Source organism: Molothrus ater, chromosome 3, assembly GCF_012460135.2.
Source record: "Molothrus ater isolate BHLD 08-10-18 breed brown headed cowbird chromosome 3, BPBGC_Mater_1.1, whole genome shotgun sequence".
Taxonomy (NCBI): Eukaryota; Metazoa; Chordata; class Aves; order Passeriformes; family Icteridae; genus Molothrus; species Molothrus ater.
Window position 1 is genome coordinate 2,104,392 of NC_050480.2, and position 24,901 is coordinate 2,129,292.

General features: G+C 44.7%; 1 protein-coding gene and 1 long non-coding RNA gene across 9 annotated transcripts in view; one reads left to right on the plus strand and one right to left on the minus strand.

Annotated features, from left to right (window-relative positions):
- Window positions 1-3,726: 3,726 nt before the first annotated feature.
- LOC118685764 (uncharacterized) lies at window positions 3,727-7,444 on the minus strand. Of its 2 annotated transcripts, none has more exons than XR_008508267.1 (2): window positions 6,975-7,444; window positions 3,727-5,320 (listed from the first exon to the last, which is right to left on the minus strand). It is a non-coding gene; the product is annotated as an uncharacterized LOC118685764 (long non-coding RNA). The 2 variants fall into 2 exon arrangements; XR_004980028.2 differs by having other exon boundaries at window positions 3,727-5,423.
- The window catches only part of USP34 (ubiquitin specific peptidase 34), a 119,027-nt gene continuing 101,552 nt past the window's right edge, over window positions 7,427-24,901 (plus strand). For 5 of the 7 annotated variants that reach the window (XM_036379628.2, XM_036379632.2, XM_036379630.2 and 2 more), the window contains exon 1: window positions 7,439-7,996. In XM_036379628.2, coding sequence (XP_036235521.1) covers window positions 7,954-7,996 — 43 coding nt within the window. In that variant the 5' untranslated portion in view covers window positions 7,439-7,953. Of the gene's footprint in view, window positions 7,997-24,901 lie in introns of all 7 variants that reach the window. The other 2 variants (XM_036379635.2, XM_036379631.2) reach the window with 2 other exon arrangements.

Consider the following 24,901-nt stretch of genomic DNA (forward strand, 5'->3'; position numbering starts at 1 on the left):
TTTTTCTTTCTTTGGCTTATTCTTTTATTGGATGAAAATGCTGTGATCATATTTAAGATTTGTATTTGAAGGCGTAGGAAAAGCTCCTTGAGGTCTAGATAACTGTTGCTTCTGGCTTGCCTCATCTCAAGGACTTTGGTTGTGCTTGAAGTTACCACGAACTAAGTTGGGTTCCATTTGGAAGTACAGTAGCTGTTCTGACTTACCTCCGTGGATAACTATTCCATACCACGTTACTATAAAATGCCAGGAATGAGGTACTCTTGCTCTTTCTCTCTCTGGACTCTTTGCAATTTATTTCAAAGAGGTATTGCACTGTATCTTGACTAAACAGTTAATAATAGTCCATGTTAATAACATGTGTAGACAAGATCTACGGTTATTTTTCTACCTAAAGTTTTGTAGTTAAATGATTTTCACAGATATATGAAGCAGTATGAACACTAAGGTTGTGTACAGTCTTGGCTTCCCCCTCTCTGTCGTGTCTCGTCTCTGTTCTCTAGCAGTCTGTGTCAAGCTCTCCCCAGGTTTCTCCATGGATTTGGTCTCCAGGCTGTTGTGGGATGAGGTGTAGCCATTGTCAGAGCTGTCCCAGGGGCCAGGCAGGCTGGGGCTGTTGTGTGCCCCTCGGGGGGCTGTAGTTGTTAGCTTTGTGCTGTGTGTTCCTTTGGAGTAGAAGTGCATGAGTTAGTGGTGTTCCTGTAGGATGTAGCTGTGCCCAGGATGTTTCCAGGCCGGGCTCTGGCCCCTCTGTGGCTGGGAGCATCTCCTGTTCCTTCCTGTGCTCGGCCCTGGCGAAGCTCAGCGGCTCCCACGGGCAGGGCCTTGGGCAGTGGCACTGCCTGGAGACCCCCTGAGACCCCCATGGCTGGGACTGCCTACAGCCTCCCAAAATACTGCCACAGTTCCAGAACCCATTTCTTACTCTCCTTAGAGCAGCTCCCAGTTCCAGCTTTTTCATGTCTTCCCATCAGCCTGGAGCCTCCTGCTCCACCCTCAAGGCGCTATTGCCTTTATTGGGCAGGTTAAAGTACAGCAGTTGAGGTCCTGTTGAGGGACATGAAATGGCTTGGGAGCAGCAGCAGAGCTCCAGCTCAGCAGAGGCCGTGCAGAGCAGTAAGAGAAGGTGATTAAAATGGAAATGAACCCCAGCAATGGCGTGATGGCAGATCACATCCCGTGAGTCACAGAGCTGAAGGCTGAATTGGTTCTGACTGCACTCAGAACAGCTCTGAACAGAAATGCACACGTGTGTGCTTGTGCTCTGAACAGAAATACACACACGTGTGTGTGCTCTGAACAGAAATGCACACATGTGTGTGCTTGTGCTCTGAACAGAAATACATGTGTGTGTGCTCTGAACAGAAATGCACACACGTGTGTGTGCTCTGAACAGAAATGCACACACGTGTGTGTGCTCTGAACAGAAATACACGTGTGTGTGCTCTGAACAGAAACACACACACGTGTGTGCTCTGAACAGAAATGCACACACGTGTGTGTTTGTGCTCCAAACAGAAATACACGTGTGTGTGCTCTGAACAGAAATACACACATGTGTGTGCTCTGAACAGAAATACACACACGTGTTTGTGCTCTGAACAGAAATACATGTGTTTGTGCTCTGAACAGAAATACACACACGTGCGTGTGCTCTGAACAGAAATACACACACGTGTGTGTTTGTGCTCTGAACAGAAATACACGTGTGTGTGCTCTGAACAGAAATACACACACGTGTGTGCTCTGAACAGAAATACACACACGTGTGTGCTCTGAACAGAAATACACACACGTGTGTGCTCTGAACAGAAATACACACACGTGTGTGTGCTCTGAACAGAAATACACACACGTGTGTGCTCTGAACAGAAATACACGTGTGTGTGCTCTGAACAGAAATACACACACGTGTGTGCTCTGAACAGAAATACACACACGTGTGTGCTTGTGCTCCGAACAGAAATACACACACGTGTGTGTGCTCTGAACAGAAATACATGTGTGTGTGCTCTGAACAGAAATACATGTGTGTGTGCTCTGAACAGAAATACACACACGTGTGTGCTCTGAACAGAAATACACACACGTGTGTGTGCTCTGAACAGAAATGCACACACGTGTGTGCTTGTGCTCTGAACAGAAATACACGTGTGTGCTTGTGCTCTGAACAGAAATGCACACACGTGTGTGCTTGTGCTCTGAACAGAAATGCACACACGTGTGTGTTTGTGCTCCTTCCTTCCTCCCTTCAAACTGGAGTTAGGCTGAGGCTCATGGTCTGCTTGTTCACTGAAATTGAAATGTGACCTGAACTCGCAAACAACAAACCCAAAATGTATTTTTTATGTTGATTCAAAGAAGAGCTGTTTGGTTATTTTGATACTTTAAGAGTTCTCTAGTAACAGCATTCTAATCTTAGGTTTTGCTTCCCTTTTAGATCTAAAAATTTAACTGTGGTCTTGTCTTGTTCTCTTAAGATAATTGGTGCCTTTCCCTGATCTCTGCAGCTGCTATAAAAATGCAGCTTCTGTGGAGTTCTGGATACCATTAAAGATTTGACTGGTGTGTGTGCATATTTCTAGTGCAGTTATCCTGAATGTGAAAAAAAAAATAAATAAAAGACAATGTACATCTAAGAAAGTTCTAGTTCTAATGCACACTCTGTAAATCAAAATATATGGATAAAAAGCATGAACCATCATATAAACATCTCCATAACTTGTAATTATATGTAAACCAATGTTTTGTGCATATTTCTATACAGATTTTACTAAAAAAACCCAAAAAACAAACCAGTTCTGTGTACTCCAGGTACATTGATAAATACAAATATTTCGGGGTGTTTTCTGTGTTTACATGGATTGATTGTCAGCTGATGAAGACACCCCAAGTACTTTGTTTCAGGCTGCCATGATGTGTTTGCTACTGTAACTGAAGCAGATTATCTTCCAAAGCATTTTAGGTTAGTTGGTTTTGGTTTTTTTAAACTAGAATAATTTGGTGTGTGTTAATCTGATTGGTTTAAGTGAACTATTTTCCAATAAAGCTAATATTTATGCAAAAAAAAAAGACTTTAGAAATGCTCATCTCTCTAGGAAGCTCTAAGAGTTATTGCTGATAGTTTCTAGCACTGAAAAGGCAATAAAACTTCAGCTTAAAGGGGGAAAAAAAAGAAGAAAGATGCTGAAAATGATGCATTAAATTGCCTGAGGTGACGAATTTGCCTTGGTGCTGTGGTGAGGGACCAGCCTGTCCCAGAGTCCATTTATCACTGGCTAAATGATAATTACTGACCCCAGACTCCAGGGGTGCTGGAAGGTGTGGATAAACTTCCTTCTCCCCCTTGCTAGATGGAGACAGCTCTTTAAAAAAACTAAAAGAATAAACCTGTCCAGTAAAAGAATCATCCTGTCCACCTGCCCCTCAGGAATGCTTCTCAATCCTTGAATTTATTTTTAGGCTTTCAGCTTCAGGACATCCTGCCCTCACTGTCCAAGGCTGTCCCTGTCAGCAGGTTCCTTGGGAAAAGGCTTGGCCATTCCCGTTGAGGGAATAATTTTTGGGGTCATTATCCCATGTACAGCGCACCTCAAGTACCTAAAAGTCACAGATTTTACACCTACAAACCTGTGAGCTTTTCTTTGTGTTTCAAGTACAAGGAAAGATGGGATTGAGGAGGAAGGAGTATTTTGGAGGTTAAGAGTTTGGAAGAAAACAAAACACTCAGATTTTCATTTTTATTTACTCCTTGTAAATAAGTCACCCAGCACTTTTCCTTGGGTAACCTCTTCCCAGTCTCAGATCAATGTGGGGTGCCTGTTTGTTGGTTGTGAACACCCATGAAATCTTAAATCCTTTTCAATAGTCTCAGCTTCTCCTGAGCCTTGAAGTCTGCAGTCTCTTGTGGATCTTGTGATTTCAGCAAGGATTATCAGCAATGATCCAATCTAACACCTGGAGTGGGGAGGGGAGGTAAAATTTTCCCTCATGTGTTGGGAGCAGGCTCCAGCCCCCTTCCTACCCCACTGCTGGTTATTTTAACAGGGACATTGCTAACCAGACAGGAACAGCTCTCCAAAGGAACACTGCAAGTGTTTTTGTCACCACTAAAAAGTCCAAAAGAGGCCCAAATGTACAACAGGAGCTGCCTGGAACACTTTGGGAGTGGTTCAGTTTCTGGTGGCAGCCTCATGCTCAGCAATGCCTTGTCTGTACTTACATGATATCTGTGGCCAAATTTTGAGTATTCTGTATTATCTGGGGTAAATCAATTTGGATTTGTCTTCTCAGGCTGCTGTGACACCAAAGCCTAGTTAGACATGGGCCCTGTTAAAAAGCTCAGAGTGCTGAAAGAGCAGTGGAAGTCAAGTGCTGAAAGTTAAATGTGGGTGAACTTGACACTGACTCTGTTGTTGATGGCCTCCAGTGGTTTCCAGCAGCATTCCAGACACGAGGTCAGAGATTTAACTGGAGTCCAGTTAAACTGCTAGCTCAGTGTTGGGGCATGAATTTTGAAAATTCATATTCTTGCTCTTGGATTAAGGATTTTAGTTTTGCCCAAGTCTTGCATTTATCTAAGTTACTCCTCCAGAAGAGCTGTGCTGGCACTTTACCAGAGCAAATATTCCCAGATGAGGAGCACTGCAGCCAGGGGAAGGGAAGAGGCCTCCTGGGGATAAAACAGCCTTGCTGGGATGGCACTGAGAGAGAATAAAGGTTAACAGGAAAAACAAAGCATGCAAGAGCAGGAGGCTGATGATCTCTGTAACCAGGCCACTGACAGGTCTTGTCTTCAGCTTGGAAGCGAACATTTAATTTCATTTAAAAGAATTCAATTTAGTCTCTAGTTAAAAAAAAAGAAAAAAAAAAAAGGAAACCAGCACAGTAAAAGGAATCAGGCTTTCAATATTGTGTTCTGCTCAAAGGCAGGAGTGACTCAAGGTCAGCCATGCTCTTGTGCTGTACTCCTTGAGCCTGGCACGTGACAGCGGGCTCCAGAAGGTCCCCTCTGGGACTCCGGTGTTTGTGAGGGGCTGCCCTCAGGTCAGACAGCTGATTGCTCAGGAAAACCATCTCTGAAGATGTTCTGGCACTTTGAGTCTGCTGGAAAAGGTACTGCAGGGCCTGCTTGAGGAAGGAAGAGCAGAGGGAAAAGTGCAAATTCAAACGGGATGATGCAGACTGTAGAGTGAGGTGTTCTACAGAAACTGAAATCCTCTTGGACACACAGAAGGTAAGGCAGCGCAACATCAAGTGAAAACTCACACATAAATCCTCTGGTCTACATTTTGATGGACCTCAGGCTTTGAAATCAGTGCTGTAGAAGAGAAAGGTGTCACTACATTAATTCAGGCAGGAGCAGAACACAACTGCAATGTTCTGGACTCCTTTTATTCTTCCATTATGCATTCTCAGGCCAGCTGGAAGAGATGAAGCAACCAAAAAAGGCTTGACAGGGTCCAGTACATCTGTGTCATTTTAATAACTAAACCAGTTAGCAATTAAATAGTTGTTATTATTATGGAGGTTTAGTGATGTAACCAGTTAGATTAATAGCTAACTAGCTCGTGCTGGTCAGATTCCTATCAACAGAAAATACATAATTTAGAAAAGACACTGTCAGGAATTAAAACACCTACAAATTAAATATAAGCAGAAAGATTAGTAAAAAGTTTCAGGGAAGTTTTTAGGTTTTTACTCACAGTATTCAACCTCTCTCTTGCATTACTGTCCCTTGTTATTCCCATTTGAAATACATCTGAACTAACATGTTATGTGAATTAAAGTGACAGACAAGGAATCTGTGTCTCCTGTAGACTCTCAAGTTAATTTTCTGTATTAGTTTAAAATAGTAAAAGGAAATTTCAGCAGGGAATATTTAGGAATAGCTATCTTTGTTGATAAGCTCACCATGGAAAGTATTTCAAAACCAAGCAGTGACAAGAATTCTGGGTGAAACATCATTTTAGTATATTCCTGACTTGCACTGTAGTTGTTCCCTACTTGTTGTTTACAGTTAATTGTCTCTTACTTTTGAACAGCAGTGGGATTTTTAATCTTAGTTTAACACAGTGACGCCTCGAGGATTGTTTGGAGCTGAGCATTCTGTGGCCTGCAGTGGGAGGTTACACACACAACCACCACGCTCTTATCAGCCTGGATAAATATGCACACGGAATTAAAAAAGCCCAGAACTGGATCTCCACCATGCCAGCAGATTTAGTTCAAGTGGAAGAAATACGAGACAGCCACTGAGGAATTCAAAACAACTTTTTTTTTTTTTGTTTTTCCCCCTCATTTGGTGATTCTATTTGACTTTCTGCTAAACTATATGGCATCTGCATTGCGGCTATTAATAGATTTGGGTTTTTAATCCCGTGTACAGGTCGGTGCGCTCGCAGCACTCAGAGTAACACGGACTGGCCGCTGGGTGGTACTGCAGAAATAAAAACAGCGCTTTCTACTCGGGAAGTGCCTGCTGAGGGGAGAAACACCAGCCGAGATCCATCATGTGATCCCTATTCCACTTACATGTACCTGGGAGAGGGAGCAGCATTCAGAGATGGCAAAAAAAAAAAAAAAAAAAAAAAAAGAAGGGTTGGGCTTTTTTTTTTTAATGGAAAACAGATGCTTGCCTGAAATTTTGGCATCCACGGGTTTGAAACCTCGGTCAAAACGTACCCAAGGCAGACTGAACTAACTGGTAGTTGTAACAGCATAAATTACGTATCCTCAATTAAAGTTTTTCGTTCATTTTCACCGTGTCTTTTATTTAGAAAAGGCTATTTCCAGCCAGTCACAGATGCCATTTCTGATTGTACAGAATAAATCACGGTGCAACAAGGGGGGGGGGGGTGGGGGGTGGGAAGCAAAAAAAAAAAAAAAAACAACCAAAGCCCCCCCCTCCCCCAACAAAGTAGGGCAGAAAACTATGAGGTAAAAATAAATTAGTTATTAGTAGAAAACGCTACCGTAGCCCTCCAAACGCCCATTCCCGGGGTCCGGGTCGGCGGCCACAGGTGCCCCCGCTCCCCTCAGCCGCGCTGGGCGGGAAGGAGATGGCGGCGGCTCTTCCGTCCCGCGCCCCGACGGCGGAAAACGCCAAGAAACCACCCCAAAGACCTGGAAACGCGCCTGGAAGCTGGGAGCTTCCTCGCCACGGAGCTCGGCTTAGCGTGCTAAGCGCTCTCTTCAGGCGGGAGGTCCCCGAGGCAGCCCGGCGAGCGCGGCTCCAGGCACCGAGGGAAGGGGCGGGCAGGAGAAGCCGCTCCCCCGGCGCTGTTAGAGCGGAGGCGTGCGCGCGTTCCTGGCGGAGATTCCCGGCGGTGGGAGGCGGGAAGAGGGCAGGGAGAGGGCAGGGAGAGGCGCTTCCCGCCCTTCCCCGGGCGCGCGCCCAACCGCCACCGCCGCCATTTTACCCTCCCGCCCCCTTGCCTCCTCCTCCCCGCTCGCCATCCCGCCGCTCGGAACCGCGGTGGGAAGGCGGGGCGAGAGGGAAAAGGGAGGAGGAGGGACTCGGCCACCTTCGCCTCCTCCTGCCTGGTCGGAAACTGCCGAGCGGCGCCCGAGCGCCCTGTCCCCCCCCTTCCCTCCCGTCGCCTCCTCCTCCTCCTTCCCCCTCAGCAAAATGGCGGCGCGTGGAGTCCCTGGGAGCCAGTGAGTGACTCGGCTTCTCCTCCTCCTCCTCCTCCTCCTCCTCCCCGCCGCTGCCGCCGCCGCCGCCACAGGCTCATTTGCATTGATCAGCCGCCCCGGATCCCAGACCGGCCCCTGCCTCTCCCCCCCCCCCTCCCCCCCTCCCCTTCTCTTCCCATTCCTTCCCGCCCCCTCCCTCCCCTCCCCCCCGGTGACCCCCGCCCCGGCCCCCATCAATCATCAATCAGCAGCACCGAGCGGATCAATCAATGGTCGGGAGGAGGCGGCGGCGGCTGCTGCTGCTGTTAATGAACAATGTGTGAGAGCTGCGCCGAGCTGCTGGAGGTGTTAAATGAGAGTAAGTGCGGCCGCCCTCCCCCGCTTCCCTCCCCCCGGGCCGGGACCCCGCGGACCCTCCTCTGCACCGGGTTACAGCCCCGCTTCGCCTCCTTGCTCGCCTCTCCCCGCCCGCCTCGGGCCTCCCGGCCGCGGGGTTCCCTCTCTCCGCTGCCATGGTGGAGCTCCCTCCATGCCCTGCTCGGCGCTTCCTTCCCCCTTCCTTCCTTCCCCGCTCCCCGCGGCCTGGGGCGGGCCTGCCGCCGCCGTGTCCCTGCTCCATCCCCCCTTTCCCTCGGGATCCACATCCCCGGCAGCCGCGGCGGGGCCTGGCCGGGCTGAGGAGCTGCCGGGAGCCGCTCCGGGGCAGCCGGGCCTGGGCTGGGTCCCTTTGAACCAGCAGCAGCAAAGGCGGCTCGGAGTGCTCCTGCCTCCCCCTCGCTGTGCCCGGCCTCGGTGCGCGGTGCAGGTGCTTTTCGGGCACCGATTCTCCCGAAGCTGTGAGGGAAGCGGCGCCTGGAGGAGCCTGGCTCGGCTTGGCGAGGTTGGGAAGCTGCTGCTGCCGGGTGTTTGGCTTCGGGGGTGGTCTCTGGCTCCCTCCCGAAGTTTCCTCTTTCCGACTGTTACCGGTAGGGTCGGAGGGGTGATAGAGCAGGTGTTCCCCCCGCTGCCGCTGGAATCGGGAGCGTTTGGGGCACGAAATTCCCTGTAGGCCTCGTGTATCCCTTGGAACCTGCGCTCCGTGGCAGCCAAGGTACCTTCCCAGCTTCTCAGGAGCTCTGCCTCACGAACAAAGACGAAAAAAACCACCATTTGTACGGATGCTGAGGAATTGAAACAACTTACCAGCTGAAGTTTGCGGTTAGAGGGAAGTTTAACTATCTCGGATCTTAAACATGGCATTTTTCCTGGTTGCACTCTGCAAATCCTGTTCCAGCAGAGTGGAGCACAGAATGCTGCCTAGGACAGGGCTTGGGTAGAGTTGTCTTCACTCTTCTGAGGCCCACTTCCATGTGCTGTTTGTTCTTCCCTAGGATCCTACAGGAGTTCAATGTTGGCCTCTTTCTTGCTGGGGAAAGAGGGTGTTCAGTGATGGCCAGCGTTTCATTTGAGAAGTAAAAATGTAGGTGTAAAAGTAACTTCTGAGAGAGTTCAGAGGCTGGATTAAATGAGATTATGTCGACATTACACACCAAATGGTTATTTAAACAGTAGGTTCAAAATAAGACTAACTTATCAATTGTATATGATGACAGCTGCTTGTTGGAAGAGAAAACTTTGCTTGCTTTGATGGATTGATAAGTAATCATTGCTTAAACTTGATTTGGATTGGTATGATCAAATAGGAAAATGTAGCATTAAATTTGATATTTCAAGGAATCTCTGAAATTCCAGTATGAATTGATTTTTGCAGATGTTTTAAGGTAATTGGGATTGATGAAGATAGATATCTCCCTACAGATAAAGCAATGTCTTCAATCACTTTAACAATTCTTTTTTAATGTAGATATATATTTATATAAAACTGGAGTATGGATAATTTAATGGTTCTGCATTATATAAGATATATCTCTGCTATTAAGTAGAAGGAAATATGTCTTTAAAAGTCAAACTTCATTAGGAAAATTCTGCACTACTGCAGCTCTGTAGTTAATTTCAAAATATGCTGCTTAAGTGACATTAGGTTTGGTCTTCCCTTCAGAGAAAGAAGCCCACTGTAAATCAGCAGAACTGTTTGGTGTGTGTGTTTGGATACAAAGACGTGTGATGGTGCTCCCTTCTCACTGGATGACACTGAGTTGTGAGGAAGGGATGGTTTCTTTTCTAACTTCAGCTGAGTTCTTTGCGTTCCTTAAGTAATAATGAAAGGTACATAGTGCAAAACTGATGTCAAGCTTTGGTTTTTGAAACCCTGCAACAGAAGTGAAAAGTGGTAGTAAAGAATGAGGTCATGGCCGAAATGTGCGAGGCACAGGCTGCCAGCAGCTTCCTTTGCTGCCCACGGAGCATTTGGGATCAGCTCTGCACCTGAGCTCCCCAAGCAGGGTTTCCAGAGAGGCCCCTGGGAACAGCATCTCCTTCCTTTTGGATTTTCTTGCTGAACCAAACATTTTTACACGGCCGTACACTGGCCTTTGTCATCATTTGCTGTGATGTTTACAAACTGGGATTTGGTGTCAGTTGCATTGCAGGTGACTTGGAGAGGGGAGTGACAGCAGCCCTCAGTGGTGCTTGGGAAGGAGCACGTGGGAAGCTCCCTTTTCCTGCCCAGGAAGTTCCCAGCTGAGGGGTGGCAGAAGGGTGAAACTGAGCAGCTCTGCCCCCAGACAGACACATTTGCATTAGGAGTGTGTTAGCCCCACGGCAGACTGCCCCAGGGTTAACCCACAGCCCCTAACTGTGCAGAGCTGGGCGTTCTGTCCAGCAGTGACCTTTGGGGAGGCCCAGGGTTATGTCCTGGGAGCACTCCAGCTCCTGATTTTGTCACAGGCAGTCAGTGGTCCTGGCTCTGGCACTCAGGGGCTGCCTGAGCTGCTGAACTGGACACCTGTGGATTGGTTAGATTATTATTTTGGCCAGAATGTGAGTATGCATGTAGGTATTTAACATACATTGCTGTGCTTAAGCATGAGAAGCAGGCAGTATTCTGTGGGCAAAATCAGCAGTGCTGGGGTTTTTGTATATATTTCTTTTGTGTATATTTCTTTTTCTTCTCTTGCAGCATCTTGATTTTCAGCATTTGATCTGCATGTTCAACTCAGTAAATTCCCTGATCTTGAAGTTATTTCCTGAGAAGTAGTAATTTCAAGTTATGATTAGATCCAGGAACTTGATAAAATGTAAATTCCCCTATGAAATGTCCAGACTTTAGAGGAGTTTTTGCACTATAAGACAATCTGTTCAATCACAGCAAACAGTCTTAATTTCTCACTGTAGGTTTCTTAGCATCATTTACATTATCCCAGGCAGGATTTAATAGGAGTAAAGTCTATAAAGAGTCTGATGTTTCTTTAATTAATCTTCCACAATATAAACATTTTTAGTAGCCTTTAATAGAAGGAAAAAAAGGGAAGACACAATGGGCTGCTTTTTAAGATAAGGCCACTTATTTGCAAAAGGCTTAAGAACAGATTCTCACAGCATTAATTATAGGGGCTCATTTAAATGTGCACAAATTTTACAGCAAAAGTGCATTGAGGACATTCTGTGCTTTTGTGTTAATCTACAGCATTCTGTATCCCAAAATGAACCCTGATACACTTTGCATTCCTTGGTTTCTTTGGATGCCAGCTCTTGTCAGTCCTGGAGGGTTTATATTGAGTTTCACTTGTTCTTGAGTAGTATTTACATTTCTGTGCTGTCCAGAGGCCCTGATCAGGACAGCTCTGTTGTGTTAGGCACTGCACGGACACCCAGATAATCTCAGCCCCAAAGTGAGCCAGGAAACCCAGAAATGGAGCCTCACAGGTGGGTTTGGCTGTCTCAGGTCTCACAGGAGTTGTGCAGGTTGCTGTGTCCCACGAGAGCCATGGGCATGGTTTGAGCTGCCTGGAGATCCACGCCATCCCTGTGGAGCCTTCACTGCAGGTGTTGGGGATGTGGTGCTCAGTGCTGAGTGTTTGCTGGGTGCAGGGCTGTCCTGGGGTGCCTCTTCCTGGCTGGAAGTGCCAGTGTGGTTCCCAGGCCTGTCCTGAGTCAGTGTCCCCCAGTCCTGGCCGTGGGGTGTCCCAGAGAGCCCAGCTCAGCTCGGTTGCTACGAGGCTTCCCTTTGGGACTGCAGCTCATCTTGATGTGTGTTGACTTAAAACCCTGTAGATGATTTTGGTTTAGGTTTGGTTTGTTCTTCTTGTTTGGCTTGGGTTTTATAAAAGTAAGAAACAAAGATTACAACATGGAAAAATAGGTTTTATTATGTAGTGGCAGCTGTGGTTTTAGGTTACCTTGGTAGGCCTCGGTTATTCCCAGTTCTTGGTTTCTGGGAATAAAGTTTGTTTTCTTCCCAGCATTCTGCTTCACTTTTTTCAATTACTACCTCTTCAGCCCATTTTTTTTTCCCAGTCAGCTCTGAAATCTTGTAAAATCAGTTCACACTGATGATTAGAGCCTTCTAGATGTTATTCTAGTACACCAGCTTGCAGGCTATTATTCTCCTTATGTTTTCTCTTTAGTAAACCAGAAGAATAAAAAACCCCCAAGGACCAACCCAAAACAACCCCCCCAGTTTACTGAAGCACAGGAGATGAATGTGGACTCACACTGTTGTTTTTCTCTCTGTTATCACTGTCTGCAGAACTGCTCCCAGAGTGATCAGGTCCATAAAACACTTGAGGTGCTGGAGTGCTTGACTGTTTGTGTAGTTTCAGGATAGCCCTGAATTTGGATGCTGGAGATTCTTGGCTTGACTCCTTGTCATGCTGTTCTGGCATGGAGGGAGTACAGAGAGTAGTCTTGGAGGTTGGGTTGAGGGTATGTTTACTTTGAGGTAGGTGAGAAATTGTGTTCCAAAGCATTGCAGCATTCAGTTTGCTCCTTGGGATCTGGAGAGGATCAATATTTTGTGTTGTGAGGACTCAGATATTGAGGATGTGCTATAAAATTATTACAACTATTGCATCATTAACATCACTTGGTCTCCAAGAGCGGCTCTCACTTGTTCTGTGGGTTACCTGTAAACTTCAGGATTGATTGCTCTGGTGTTTTGTGCAGATCTAAGGTTTCATTTGGCTCTTTGATGATTCCTCTTGTGCAAAACTGTAGAAGTTGTCTCTGTTGCATGGCTTTTTTCTTTCTTCTTTTTTTTCTTTTTTTAAAAGATTCATCTTTTTTCCCCTTAAGTGATATTTCCATGTTCAGAATCTCTGCAGAGATGCTATGGAGGATTTATTGGGGTAACTTCCCAGCCTGTTGGATCTCTGCTGTCTCTTGTTGAAGAAAAGAAAGTCACTTGTTTATAACACTGAAATTCAGTCATTTTTTCATGTTTGTGTTTGACCCTTTCTAAGGCAATGAGCAACCAGGCCTAAAGGAAAATGAAAATAACCTTTTCTTTGTAGCAGCATTGCCAAATTGCAGTTATGACTGTGAAGTGCTACTCCAAATGAGCTGAAGTAAACAGAGGGAAAAATGGAAGGGGAAACTTGTATCCTCACTAATTGTGAACTTTCTAAAGTGAAAGGGAAGGTGGCACCAAGACAAAGTTGGTTTGTTTGTAAAGTAATGGAAGGAAAAGCTCTGTGACTTTAATAGCTAAAAGGCTTCTATTTTTGGAAAGATATTTCAGCTTTTGTTCTGTACAATTATTTTGGTTCATGTTATTTGATGTGATCAGGAATGATTTTGTCCTGAGACTTTTCCTGTTCAGGCTGCTGCAAACTGGTTCCTTCTCATAGCTCAGACCACTTGATCAGTGATGCTGAATTTGAGTTACATAAATCCTGTTCTGCTGAGTTTTGGTGTGAGTTACACAGCACTGAGGTGTATTTACTGAGATGCTTCTCCTTCTACACAGGGAAATCTTCTGTGGGATAAGTACTTGGAATCATATCCTTAAAGCCACAAGGTTCTAGCACTGTAGAGTAGTCAGGGGATAAGTTCAAGGAAACTGAAGAAAGCAAGAAAGGGAAAGAAAAGCATCCCTTGCTTCATGTCCAAAAGAGACTTGATCAGTGTAGAACTTGAATTCATCATGCTTCCTATGGAGGAAATCTTCCTGTTGGATCATTCTTTTGGAGTGTTTGTTGCTGCATTGCTTTCCCTCCCTAAGGGGAGCTCACAAGTCCCCCAAGTCCCGAGCAGTTCCTGAGCCAAATCCAAGGCCGTGTGCTTTAGGCTCTCTCTCTGGGCGGTGTTGGTGTTGGTTCTGCCAGAGCAGCTCGTGGAGCTGTCCTTGGGTGCACAAGTGGTGCAGGGTGTCGTGGGCCATGGTGGGTGCTCAGGCCCTGTCACTCTGGGGTTCAGGGGACAGGATTTTGGGGCGCAGACCTGGCTCCATTTCCCTTGGCCTGCCCTGGAGGTGATGCCTTGGCTTTGGGAGATTGATTTTGTGTGCCAGGAGACACTTCAGGGTGTTATGAGCCTCACCCATTCCTTTAATTCATCGAATTCCTTTTGCTTCTTTTTCTCCTGTGTTATTGCTAATACAGACTTTGTATGGTAGAGGTTTTAATTCCTTCCTTAGTTGATTTCTCCATCTCACTGCAGTTTGCTTCCATCTTTCTGTGCTCAACTCACATTGAGTCAGAAAAGCAAATCCTGGAATTGTGTTCTGTGTCCAAGTGATGAGCAGGCTGTGATTTGGCATTTTAGTGATTGGGAGGGAAGAGCAATGTTTACTTCTTGGTTCCTTTCATTTCATCTGTTTTCTTCTCTGAGTTTTTTCAGGTAGCTAATAGGGATTTCTGCAGGCCAAGCTACACCTTTGTAGTTGTCTGGATGCTGGGACAATGTGAAAAAGATTCTTCCCATCCTCAGGAGCAAGTGGTTGTGCTGATTACTCAGTGCTGCTTGTAGTAACAGCATGCTGCAATTAAACAGAGTCGTGGCCATTTAATTTCTGCCATTTAAGCTTATATTGAGGTGATTTCTTCTTTCATTTTGTGCAGCAAATTGGCAATTTCTTGAAAATGTGAAGAGGTGAGAAGCCGTTCTTTCCACTTTGTTCCTTTCCTGGCATGGGAATTGATTTGCAATCTGAATGCTAAACACATGTATGCAACTGTGAGGATTTCTGTGGTGTTCTTAACATGTAGGAAAAATATCCAGCTTGTTGGAGGTTTGTAAAGTTTTATTTCTGGAGTTGTTCGGGTCCAGTACGTCCGGTGGACAGTGAGCTTAGAACTGCTCATGAGATTTAGTGCTGCAACAACTGGGGGAAGAAGTAGAAACTTGTCAGAAAAAATCCTTGTGGAAAAGGCACCTTTGGGAGTTGACCTTTCTTCAGCTAATTTGTAGAAGGGCTGTGAATAAGACTTGAGAAACCCATGTCAATTGAGACCTGTTTCTAGATCAGAATCCTTGCAGATCATTGGTTCCCATCAAGGAATGAGGGGCAAAACTTTTTTTGCCTTTTTTCACACTTTGCACACATTGAAGAAACCTCCAATTCATTGCACTGACTTCCACCTGAGAGTTTTTAATCTGTGTAATTGTGTATAGAAACATGCTTTATGCTGTGTTGTTCAACACTCATTGTCTTTATTTTTCTGTTGTGCTGCTTGGCTCATTTTGTGGGCATTTGATAATTTTTAGCAAGAATTTCATATTCAGGAAGTGTTCAGTATCCTATTTATTGTTCTGTGACACGTAATTATTGAATTCTTCATAAAAAACCCATGATTTTCACCAACAGTGCAATTACTTTTAAGTGGGTGTGAACTGAAAAACTGGTGTTTTTCAGAGTACTTTTCTGCCTGTAGTCTCTGTACTTTGCAAATCTCGTCTTCAAATTTTAATTCTAAACTCTGTGGGCATCAACAAAACTGACAGCGCTTTCACATCTGTGCTCTGCTAGGAGAAGCTGTGAGCAGTGCTGGAAATGGACAGTGGGGCAGCTCCAGAAGAGCTTTAGAGGGGCCAGAGCATCCATATCTGCTGAGGAATTTGGGAGGTGGGCTCTGTGTGTGGAGGGCTTGTGGAGCACAGCCCACCAGCCCTTGGCAGGCTCCTGGCTCCTGACAGGAGGGCTGTGCTGGGGTTGCACTCTGGGCTCGCAGGCAACAGCTGATAGGAGAGACTGAAATATTTCTTTTTGCTTCTTGGATCTGCTGTGGGATAGCACTGGGCAGTGTGAGCTCAAAAGCTTGATAAAAGGAAGTTCTGCTTAGCTGAAGGATGGCAAGTGCAGTAAATCCTTGTCTGTATTGCCTGGTCTCTGGCTTCTTTCACAGTGAATAACTGTTAACTGTTGCTGCTTTACTTGGGGTTGAACTATTTTTCCCCCTGAGCTACTTTTTTCCTTTAAATATAAAGTGAAACTTGTGCCAGTGTATTTCAAGTCCTAAGGGTCAGAGCTGGATCTATAATATTTAGAGTAGATGCAGTCTGATCAAACTGATCAGAAATTGAAATCAATTTCCATCAGTGTTTTGGAAACTCCATGGGTCTGAGCAACAGTGCAGTTTGACTCTTTCCAGAGTGACTTGACCTCAGTGTAGCCAGAGCTGTACTTGCTGATCAGAGACCTGTAAGAACATTTGTTTATATCAACATGGCACCTGTAAATACATTTTCTGGTCGTGGGGGATGCTTGTCATGAAACTTAACTGCTCTCTTGGATATGCTTCTATGAACCCTGTGCATTGCCTTCAGCCATCTCTTATTTATCTTATTTCTTTTAACCTATCAGCTTTTAAAAATTATATAATTGTTTTAGCCAATAAATTACCTAATACACCATGTGTTTGAAAGAATTACTAAATACAGATTATCTGGCACAAAGGAATGTGAAATTTGAGTGTCTATCTGAAAGTTGGGAGACAGAAGTTGACTTCATTGCTAGCCTGTCCTTTCTCAGAATTTTATTGTCCTTTCTGAATGAGTGTAGCTTGCACCTGTGCTGCTGGAAACAAATAAAGCCTTGGAGTTCAAATGCTGAGCAAGCTCTTCCTGGGCTTTCAATGAATTGCCTGAAGCTCCATTGAGGATAACAACCCATTGCCCATTTACCTCTCATCTCCTTGTTTAAGGAGCCTTAAATATCCTCTGTGAGAAATGAATTAATCATATTTGTCTCTCACAGATTTTGTCCCTGAAACCTGGAGCACAGTCATTACATGCTTTTGTTGTAAATCTACTGCTCATCTGTTGCTTCCTCTGGGCCAGGGTGGCTCAGTCCTGGGCCTTTTCTTTCTGGTCGTGGGGGAAAGCTGCTCTTGTTGTCTGAAACTGATTCACAGCGTGCCAAGTAGTACAGCTGAACTAATTTGCAAAGTTCTCTCTTGAAAATAGAATGCTTCCTGGAGTAGGTATTTTAATTTTTGCATTCCTTGCTACTTTTAATTAAAACTGATAGAAAACCTCTTCAGTTTTTGGAACCTCGTTCGTGCAATTAAATCTTTGTTCTACTTATGAAGTAGTTTGATAGACGGAGTTCTGTGTCTTCACCTTAAAGTAGTATTTAAAAAGAAGTTCAGAACTGGAGTATTAGAGAAAATGACTCAAACCCAGAGTCATTCAAGTACTGATACATTATGTTATTGAAAGGAAAGAATGCAGGAGCTCTCTTGTAAACTGAAGGCGAGCAGTCCTTTATCTGAGCAGTAGTTTTGGCATTGACACTGTCAGCCCTAGCTTGGAAATTCACCTTGGGATAATTAGTGATATGCTGGGAAATGCTCAAATTATGCAGCACTTGTCCAATCCTGCGCTGATTCCTTGAGAAACTTGCAGTGGCTGTTGTCAAAATATTATGATGGGCAGCCTGACTTTCCACATCTAGTATGTGTTTTGGTGATGTCAGGCAGACATGATTGTGGAAATACTGCCTAAATTGAGCTGGTTTTTTTTTATTTTGTTTTGTTGGGTTTTTTCTTAATTGAAAGAGGAACTATGACAACTTCAATACAAAGAAAAAAACACAGCCCTCCCAGAATTGTAACATGTTGTCTTGGAGTCAAAGGCAATTCACAACACTGAGTTAAAACAGGACTCTGAAATTGACTGCTACTTTTTCTTTTTATTTATTTTTTTTTTTAACTCCAGTGAGTGGCATAGATGCTTTGAAATTACTTTGTGGGTTTTTTTTTTTTCCTTACTTATATGTAACCTACCTTTCCCTGGAGAGGGAGGACTGCAATATCTTGGCTGCAGGGAATCCCAAGATAACAGAAGCATTAGGAGGTGCAGTGCAGGGATCCCACAGATCCTTCCATGGACTCATGAGTGACATGGCAGCAGTGCTGAGGAACGCTGCTGGACCAGGCTCAGCTGCTGTGCTGCCAGCCTTCCATGGAAATGCAGCAGCCTGGACATCCCACTGGCCAGGAGCAGCTTTGTGCATTCCTGCTGTGCTGGGCCCAGGAACCCTCTCAGAAGCTGGGGGTGTGAAAAGGACAATGTGGAGACTCCTGGTCAATCCCCTTGGGCCAGCAGAGCCAGAGCAGTTTGGCCTGGTGAATTCCATTCCCAGGCAGATATCCCCCAAGCTGCTCTAACCCATTTCCTCCTGGTGTTTGATCACAAAGGCCACATGTGCATTACACAGTGTTTAACTGATGGAAGCTCCTTCTGCTCTCTGAACCTGTGATGGGAATCTCCTCTGTATCCATGCCACTCAGTGCTGCATGGGATACTGCTGGTTACTCAGTCACTGGCATTACCCAGCCTCAGTTATGTATTATGTATTAATCATTACATCAATTAATACATCAGCATTAATCATAACTATCAATTATGTATTTCACATTCCCACCTTACCGTGGCCAGGGTGCTGCTGTCAGCATGTGTGGATTCAGTATTGCTGAACTTGGAGCTGTGCTCCCTGAGTGGCAGAAGTGAGGTTACACAGTGTAGTAACTTAGGCTGGGCTTTGTGTGCAAGGTACAGTGCTGCTGCTAGACCTGGCCTGGCTCATGCTGCAGCTCAGCTGTCCTATGCTTGAGATGCTGTATCTGAGAGTTTATTTAGATTGTGGTTCACTAGGGTGGTTCTAGGGGGTTAGAACAGAAGTAAATAAAGATAATATAGAAAGCAATCTTACCCCCTAAAGAGTTGCAGTTGAGCCAATTATTAAGGATTAGGAGCAGGCCTGATGTTAAGAGGCCACAGCTGTATCCAATAAGAAGAGTGTTATAAAAGAGTAGATTGGTTGGTTGAGAGAAACTGGAGTTAGTTGGTTACTGTGAGGATGAGGAAGAGTCAGTGCCTAGAGGAGCTGCCTATGAGAAACATCAAGGAGGTACAAAACTCTGGTAGCATGGAACCCTTGCAATGAAATGACAATAGAAATCTTGCACTATAATGACAACAGGTGGTTCTGGGTAGCACCAGCTCCAGTGTGCTGAGAAAATCTGGGTATTGGCTGATAACTGGCATTTGACTGTATTTAAACAATGTGGAACTGCTCCTGGGACCAGTGGCTGTGGCAAGTTCTCTTTGAGAAGGTGGAAGTCTTAAGATGCTCTCAAGAAGGATTTTTTATGTTTAGGTGGACATCTGCAGCCATTCTGAAGGGGGCAATTCAACCCAAAGCAAGCGTGGCCTAGCATGATGAACACCTCAGGGTGACATCACTCCTGCAGGGTGCCAATTGTTAAATTGCACACAGCTGCCCAGAGCCAGCTGCTGCTGCTTTGCTCCAGAGTGCATTACCTTGTGATGATTAAAGGAGGACAGGTGTTTGCTGGAGAGCACAGGGAGGTGGGATGGGAAGGGAGAGATTGAAAGAGATCTTGTTGGTGTTTGCAGAGGAGCAGAAGATAAAGGCAGCAGTTACCTGAGCTCAGCTGATTTGTTCTGGTGAAGTTTTACCTTGGAAGTGCTGTTTGGTTGGTGAACATACCCAGCCTGATTGTGCTCTTTGTGTAACTGTGCTGTGCACTGGAATACTGAATTAAAACTCCTCAGCTCCTTCTGATCTCAGGGAGTGAGGAGTTACTCAGGTGCTGAATAACCAGCAGATGATGTTGGGACACCAGCTGAAACTGCTTTTTCCTCGCTCTTCTGAGTAGCTCCTGTATTTCCATTCCTAAGAACACAGACTTGGACTTGCAAACCTTTGCTAGTTTTGTTGAAATTGCCTTTGTTCAAAAGTTTGTGTCTGACACGATCACATTTTGGTTTTTTCTAGGGAAATGAGACTCTTAAAGTTGCTAATTCCTGTCTTTTAAGCCATTATGTTGTCTTTTTGTTTAATATTTGTATACTTCATAGGTCAAAAAGTTGCTGGAAAGCCATCTATTTACCAAGGTGTAATATTTATAAATAGAAGAAGTTTAGAGTTTGATGTAGACTTGAAATGAATTGAGGTGTGTTATGGGATGGAGATATTGTAGGTATCTGTAATGCTCTGGTGGTGTGGTGAGTGACCAAGGTAGCATTAAAGGCACTCAAGCACCTTAACCAGGCCATTATTATGGAATTTTATTGTGCTAGAGTTTGGGGTTACAGATCTCATTGTTCCTGGCATTTGAACAAGTGTTTCTAATACCAAAGAATTAACTTTTTGTGTTTTCTAGTACGTTGTGCACTTGTGTTTCTCTTTGATTGTGTGTATCTAGTGAGTATTCTGGGATGCTTTTTGTACAGAGACTGAGAGGTAGAAAGAAAACTTTATCCTCACTGAAAAGTTGTAGGAAGTTTGGGCAGTTGAACTTGAAGCTGACCCTGTCCTATTAAACACTTATCAAGGATGGCTCCATAAAGGTTGGGAAGAGCTCTGGAGAATCAATTTAAGGCAGCCATGAATTCTGTATAATAAAAATAGTAATTCTGCTAGGTGAAAGTAGAAAGGGAATGGGAGGTGCTGAACTCTGTGGCTATCAGCTTACATGCTGTTGGTCCTAAGCAAAAGAAACCCCCTCCTAATCACTGGAAACACCTCAATGCATTGAAAAAAATGTGCTGGGCACATGGTACTCACACAAAAAGTTATACATTTTATATATATATATGCACATACAGGTTTCTTTCCAGATTAGTATTATTGCTCCTAGTGCTGTTTTGTTTAGTGTGTGGCTCATTTCCTCTGGTTCTTCTGTATCAATGACCAATTCCTGATAGTAATGTTCATTCTCCAAGGGATCTGGTCTTTCCCATGAAAAGCTGATGCCAGGTGAGGCTTGGGGGAGGGAGCACAATCCATATGCAACTGGCCCTTGTCACAGCTTGGAATATGGAGAAATTAGAGTTACAGGTCTTAGAAGAGTGTTGAATTATGTACTTTTGACTCTGTTATGTTGCTGAAAGTAGAGGAAGTGTGCTTTTGAAAAGGATTCTCGTTGCTTGCCATTTGATTTTGTACTTGTTATGATAAGTGACCTTTGGATATAAGATATTCCCCACAAGTCCAGCATGATGGTTGTCCTTGAGGTCTAATTACAGTGTGTTCCTCCAGCTCCCAAGTTCTTGCTAAAAATGCACCCAGGAGCTTAGCTTCCTTTGGCCACAGTTGTATTTTGAAATTGTATTGCCTGGTTCTTTGCAGTTGATTTGTGTTTTTCTCATCTTCTGTTGTTTTCTTGGTGTAGTCAATTTATTTATAGGGGTTTTTCTGAGTTGAGGAGCTTGTGTTGTTTGTAGTACTGTAACACACTTTTAGCAAATCACTCTTCAGTGAGAGATTAGGTAAATCACCCAAGTTTTCATTCAGAGCTAGCCAAGTAAAACAGGAGATTGGGGAAACAGCAAGGAAATTATCTTTTTTTAATTTTTAATATGAAATGTTTTAAATTTTTACTTTGACCATGGTGTGTTTTGGCTTCTCATCAGCTGCTTGAATAAACAATTACACTTCAAGTCAGTCTGTTTTGGTTTCTTTTTTTAAGAATATCTGAAAACTTATACACTAGAAGATGTTAAGTCAGGTTAGTTCTGAGCTAAGCTTTTTGTTCTGTGGTTTTAATGTGATAAAAAGTTCTCTAAACCATCTTGTGACTCCTCAGTGAAATGAGCCCTTGCCAGTATGTGGAAAGACCCCATTTCCTGCATTATATTGGTAGAATAGATTTAGCTGGAATTTACCTGCATCCTCGTTTTCCTTCTTTCTGCTGGTTAGTTCTGTGTGTTTAAAGCCTTCAATATTCTGGTGTTTTGAGACTCTAATAGTGACCACATCTCTGCCCACAGATGAGCAATGTTGGGGTGAAGCTGCTCCAGGTGGGGTGGGGCAATTTTACAGCTCTGCTTACTCCAAAGGTGTTTACTTCTCCCAGCCTGACATTCCTCACACTTCCCTTGCCAGCTTCCCCTGCTGCCAAGGTGCCAGCCTGAGTGTTCCATGGCTTCCAAAGCCACCAGGAATGTGGGCAGATTTCAGCTGGATTGGCCAGTTGGGTCTGTGCAGTTCCCAGGGGTTCCTGCAGGAATGCTGATGCTGTGGGAAATAATGGTACAGATGTTGTAGTGTGGGCTCGAACTGGGTGGTTGTGAAATTGGATCTGGTGCTGGGGGAAGGTGTCTGTGTGCATGGAATGGAAGAGGGAAAAGGAAGGACTCGAGGGTGGAAAGGTCTAAGAGGCTTTAACTGAGTAAAGTAAGAGTTGGTAGAACAAATCTAGGGAAGGAGAAGAAAGCTGAGCTCAGAGGTAGGGAAGGAGAGCATCTCTAACATTGCTGCCTTGTGAGTGCCTGGAGGAAGAAGCAGCCACTGCAGGCACGAAGGAGCTGAGCCTCGGATGGGAGTGCCCCTGCTGAGACACAAACTCAGAGACCCTGCAATGCCTGGCTGGAAAGCTCTGGAGCACACCTCAGCAGCTCTTGTTCATGATGAGAGCCCTCTGGCAGCTCTGAGAGGACACAAGGGTAACTCGGTGCGTTCTGTGGGAATCACTGTCCCAGCTGTGAAACCAGCAAGGAGTCTTGGCTACCACATCCATTTGCAGGATGGAGCCTTGGTGCAGTAGTTGGTTTTGGAGAAGTTTGACATGCTTGGTGCTGCTGGATTTGAAACAGTGCAAGTGTGAGGAAGTGGGGAGGCAGCAGATTGAGGAGCTTCTGAGGCATGGCAGAGAGTAAAGGACAGGCTTTACTCCTAAAGTCTGGTTTAACTACTGGCCCCTTCAAGGTACAAGAGAACTGATTTAAAAGGAGAGGCAGACATCATTTGGAAGTGAAATCATACAGCAAGGAAGTTCTTACAGAGCTGACAGAAATCAGAAAATGCCCAGGAATGACAGTGAGTGCATTTGTTCCTATTGCTTTTCCATCTGTACTTTCCTCAATGAAAAAAATCTTTGAAATGCTTCAGAACCAATTGCATCTGTACTTGGAGCTGCATGTGCCCCTAAGGAGAGGTGGTGTAAGTCAAGAGCATCCACAGAGCTGATACTCAGAGGAACTGGAAGGCCTAAGACTGACATTTTGGTTGTGAGGACACAAATTAACTGAACAAGATAATTTCTGCTGAAGAACAAAAGAGAACTGGAGCTGAAGTCCAGGAGGAGAAGCCCTGCCACGTGTGTCACTGCCCCTGTTGGTAGTGCCACAGACTTAGCTAAGCTCCGTGGAAAACTGCAGCCTCCTGTGGTTCCTCCTGCATGGAGCCTCCTGCCTGTTCAGGAATAAACCCAGCATTGTTTCTAGGCACAGAAACCCGAAGGGAAATCACCTCTGTAGCCACTGTATTAATTAGCAGTGATTAATAAATAGGACCAGTAGAAGTTGGTCAGTGTGTGAGATGTAGAATGCATAAACAGTAAAATAACAGGTTCTCCAGCTTGTGCAAACACCTCCCTATTTTTTATAAGTTTGGCATTAGTCTCAGTATTTCCATAACTTCTCTATTCTGTCTTCTTTACATGGCAATTGTAGCTTTTAAAGACCCAGTTTGCTTAACTTTCAGTTCTTTATAATCTCAAAGAGGGAAATTTAGGAGAGATTCAAACTTCTGCAATGAAAAGGCTGCTCTGTGAGTTGGAGCTACTCCTGGTTGTAAGAGTGGGGTCATGTGGGGGTGAGGGAAGTGTTAGGAATGTATGTGTAAGATCCTACAAGGTAAAATCACCTTTGTTGCTACTAAATTGTCAACAAGGTTTTCTGTCAAGTTTGAAGGAATTAATCTTAGTGAAACAATGCTCACAAAATTGGGAAAACAGAGGTTTTATGAAGCTTTGATGCTGGGCAGGGTTTTTTTGGTGGCTTTTTTTAATAGATACTATCTATAGCTAAAGATCTGTCTTTTGTGGTAAGCTTGACCTAAATTGTGTGATGGAGTTCTTGGTTTCTTGAGTGCTGTGCTTTGGCTCTCAGAGAGTTAACTGTCCTGCTGATTTGTGGTGTTGAAAATAAAAGGTGATACTGAGTGATTCCCATCTTCTAGCCTGCTTCTCCATCTTGAGCTTTGTCCAGTGTTGTGTAGGATCTTCAGAGCCTTCTAGGAGTGAGACAGAAAAGTGGTTTTTAAAGTTTGATGGTGTCCTGCTCAGAGGCTGCTTTTTGGATAGTTTTTATTTGTATGTATGCATATGTATGGAAATGTGGATGTGTGTGCATATGTGATGTCCTTATTTCACCTTATTTCAAAGAAATCCGAAGTGTTTGTTCAGTGTGAGTATTCTGTGAAGTGGTTTTCTTCTGAGCTTTGCTTTCTGATCCATGCCCACAGAGTAGCTTTAGCTTTTGGGAACCTGCATGGATGGATCACACAGGACTTGCAGGGCTGAGGGTGGCATAGGGATGCTGAAGAGCTCAGTGCTGTTGGAGAGCCTTTCCCACAAAGTTTGCTTGTGGAGTGGATATGTGAGAGTGTAATACCTGAAATTCCATGTGAAACGTTGGAGATGAGAACTTAGATGTGATATAAATGCAAAGATCCACTTCAAAGGAGTGCTGACCTTGATTTGTGTAGCAATTAGATAATTGTACAAATGTTTGGAGATTCAGGACAGGGAGGAAGCAGGAATTGTGCACTGGTGGCTGGGGAAAGCTGTGTGGCCAGGAGGCAGAATCCAGTGCCCTGGGATATCATCAGGTCCTGCCTAAGTGGAGCTTGGCCTTACTGATGTTTGCCTCATTGGAGTGTAGAAGCATTTTTGGAGGGAAGTGGGACATTTGATAATCCCTCAGTGAAGCATTTGGGGTTTGAACTCGGTACAGAACTGTTCTGGTTTCCTGTGTAACAAATGTGGTGAGCCTTTATCATTTTGCCAATTAGTGATTCATTATGGTTAAATGTCATGATAGATGTGTCTGTATGTGAAAGCAAGGATCATCAGCTCAGTCTGAAATAACCTTATATGTACACAGCACATTGTTCTAATCTTGACAGTTCTGT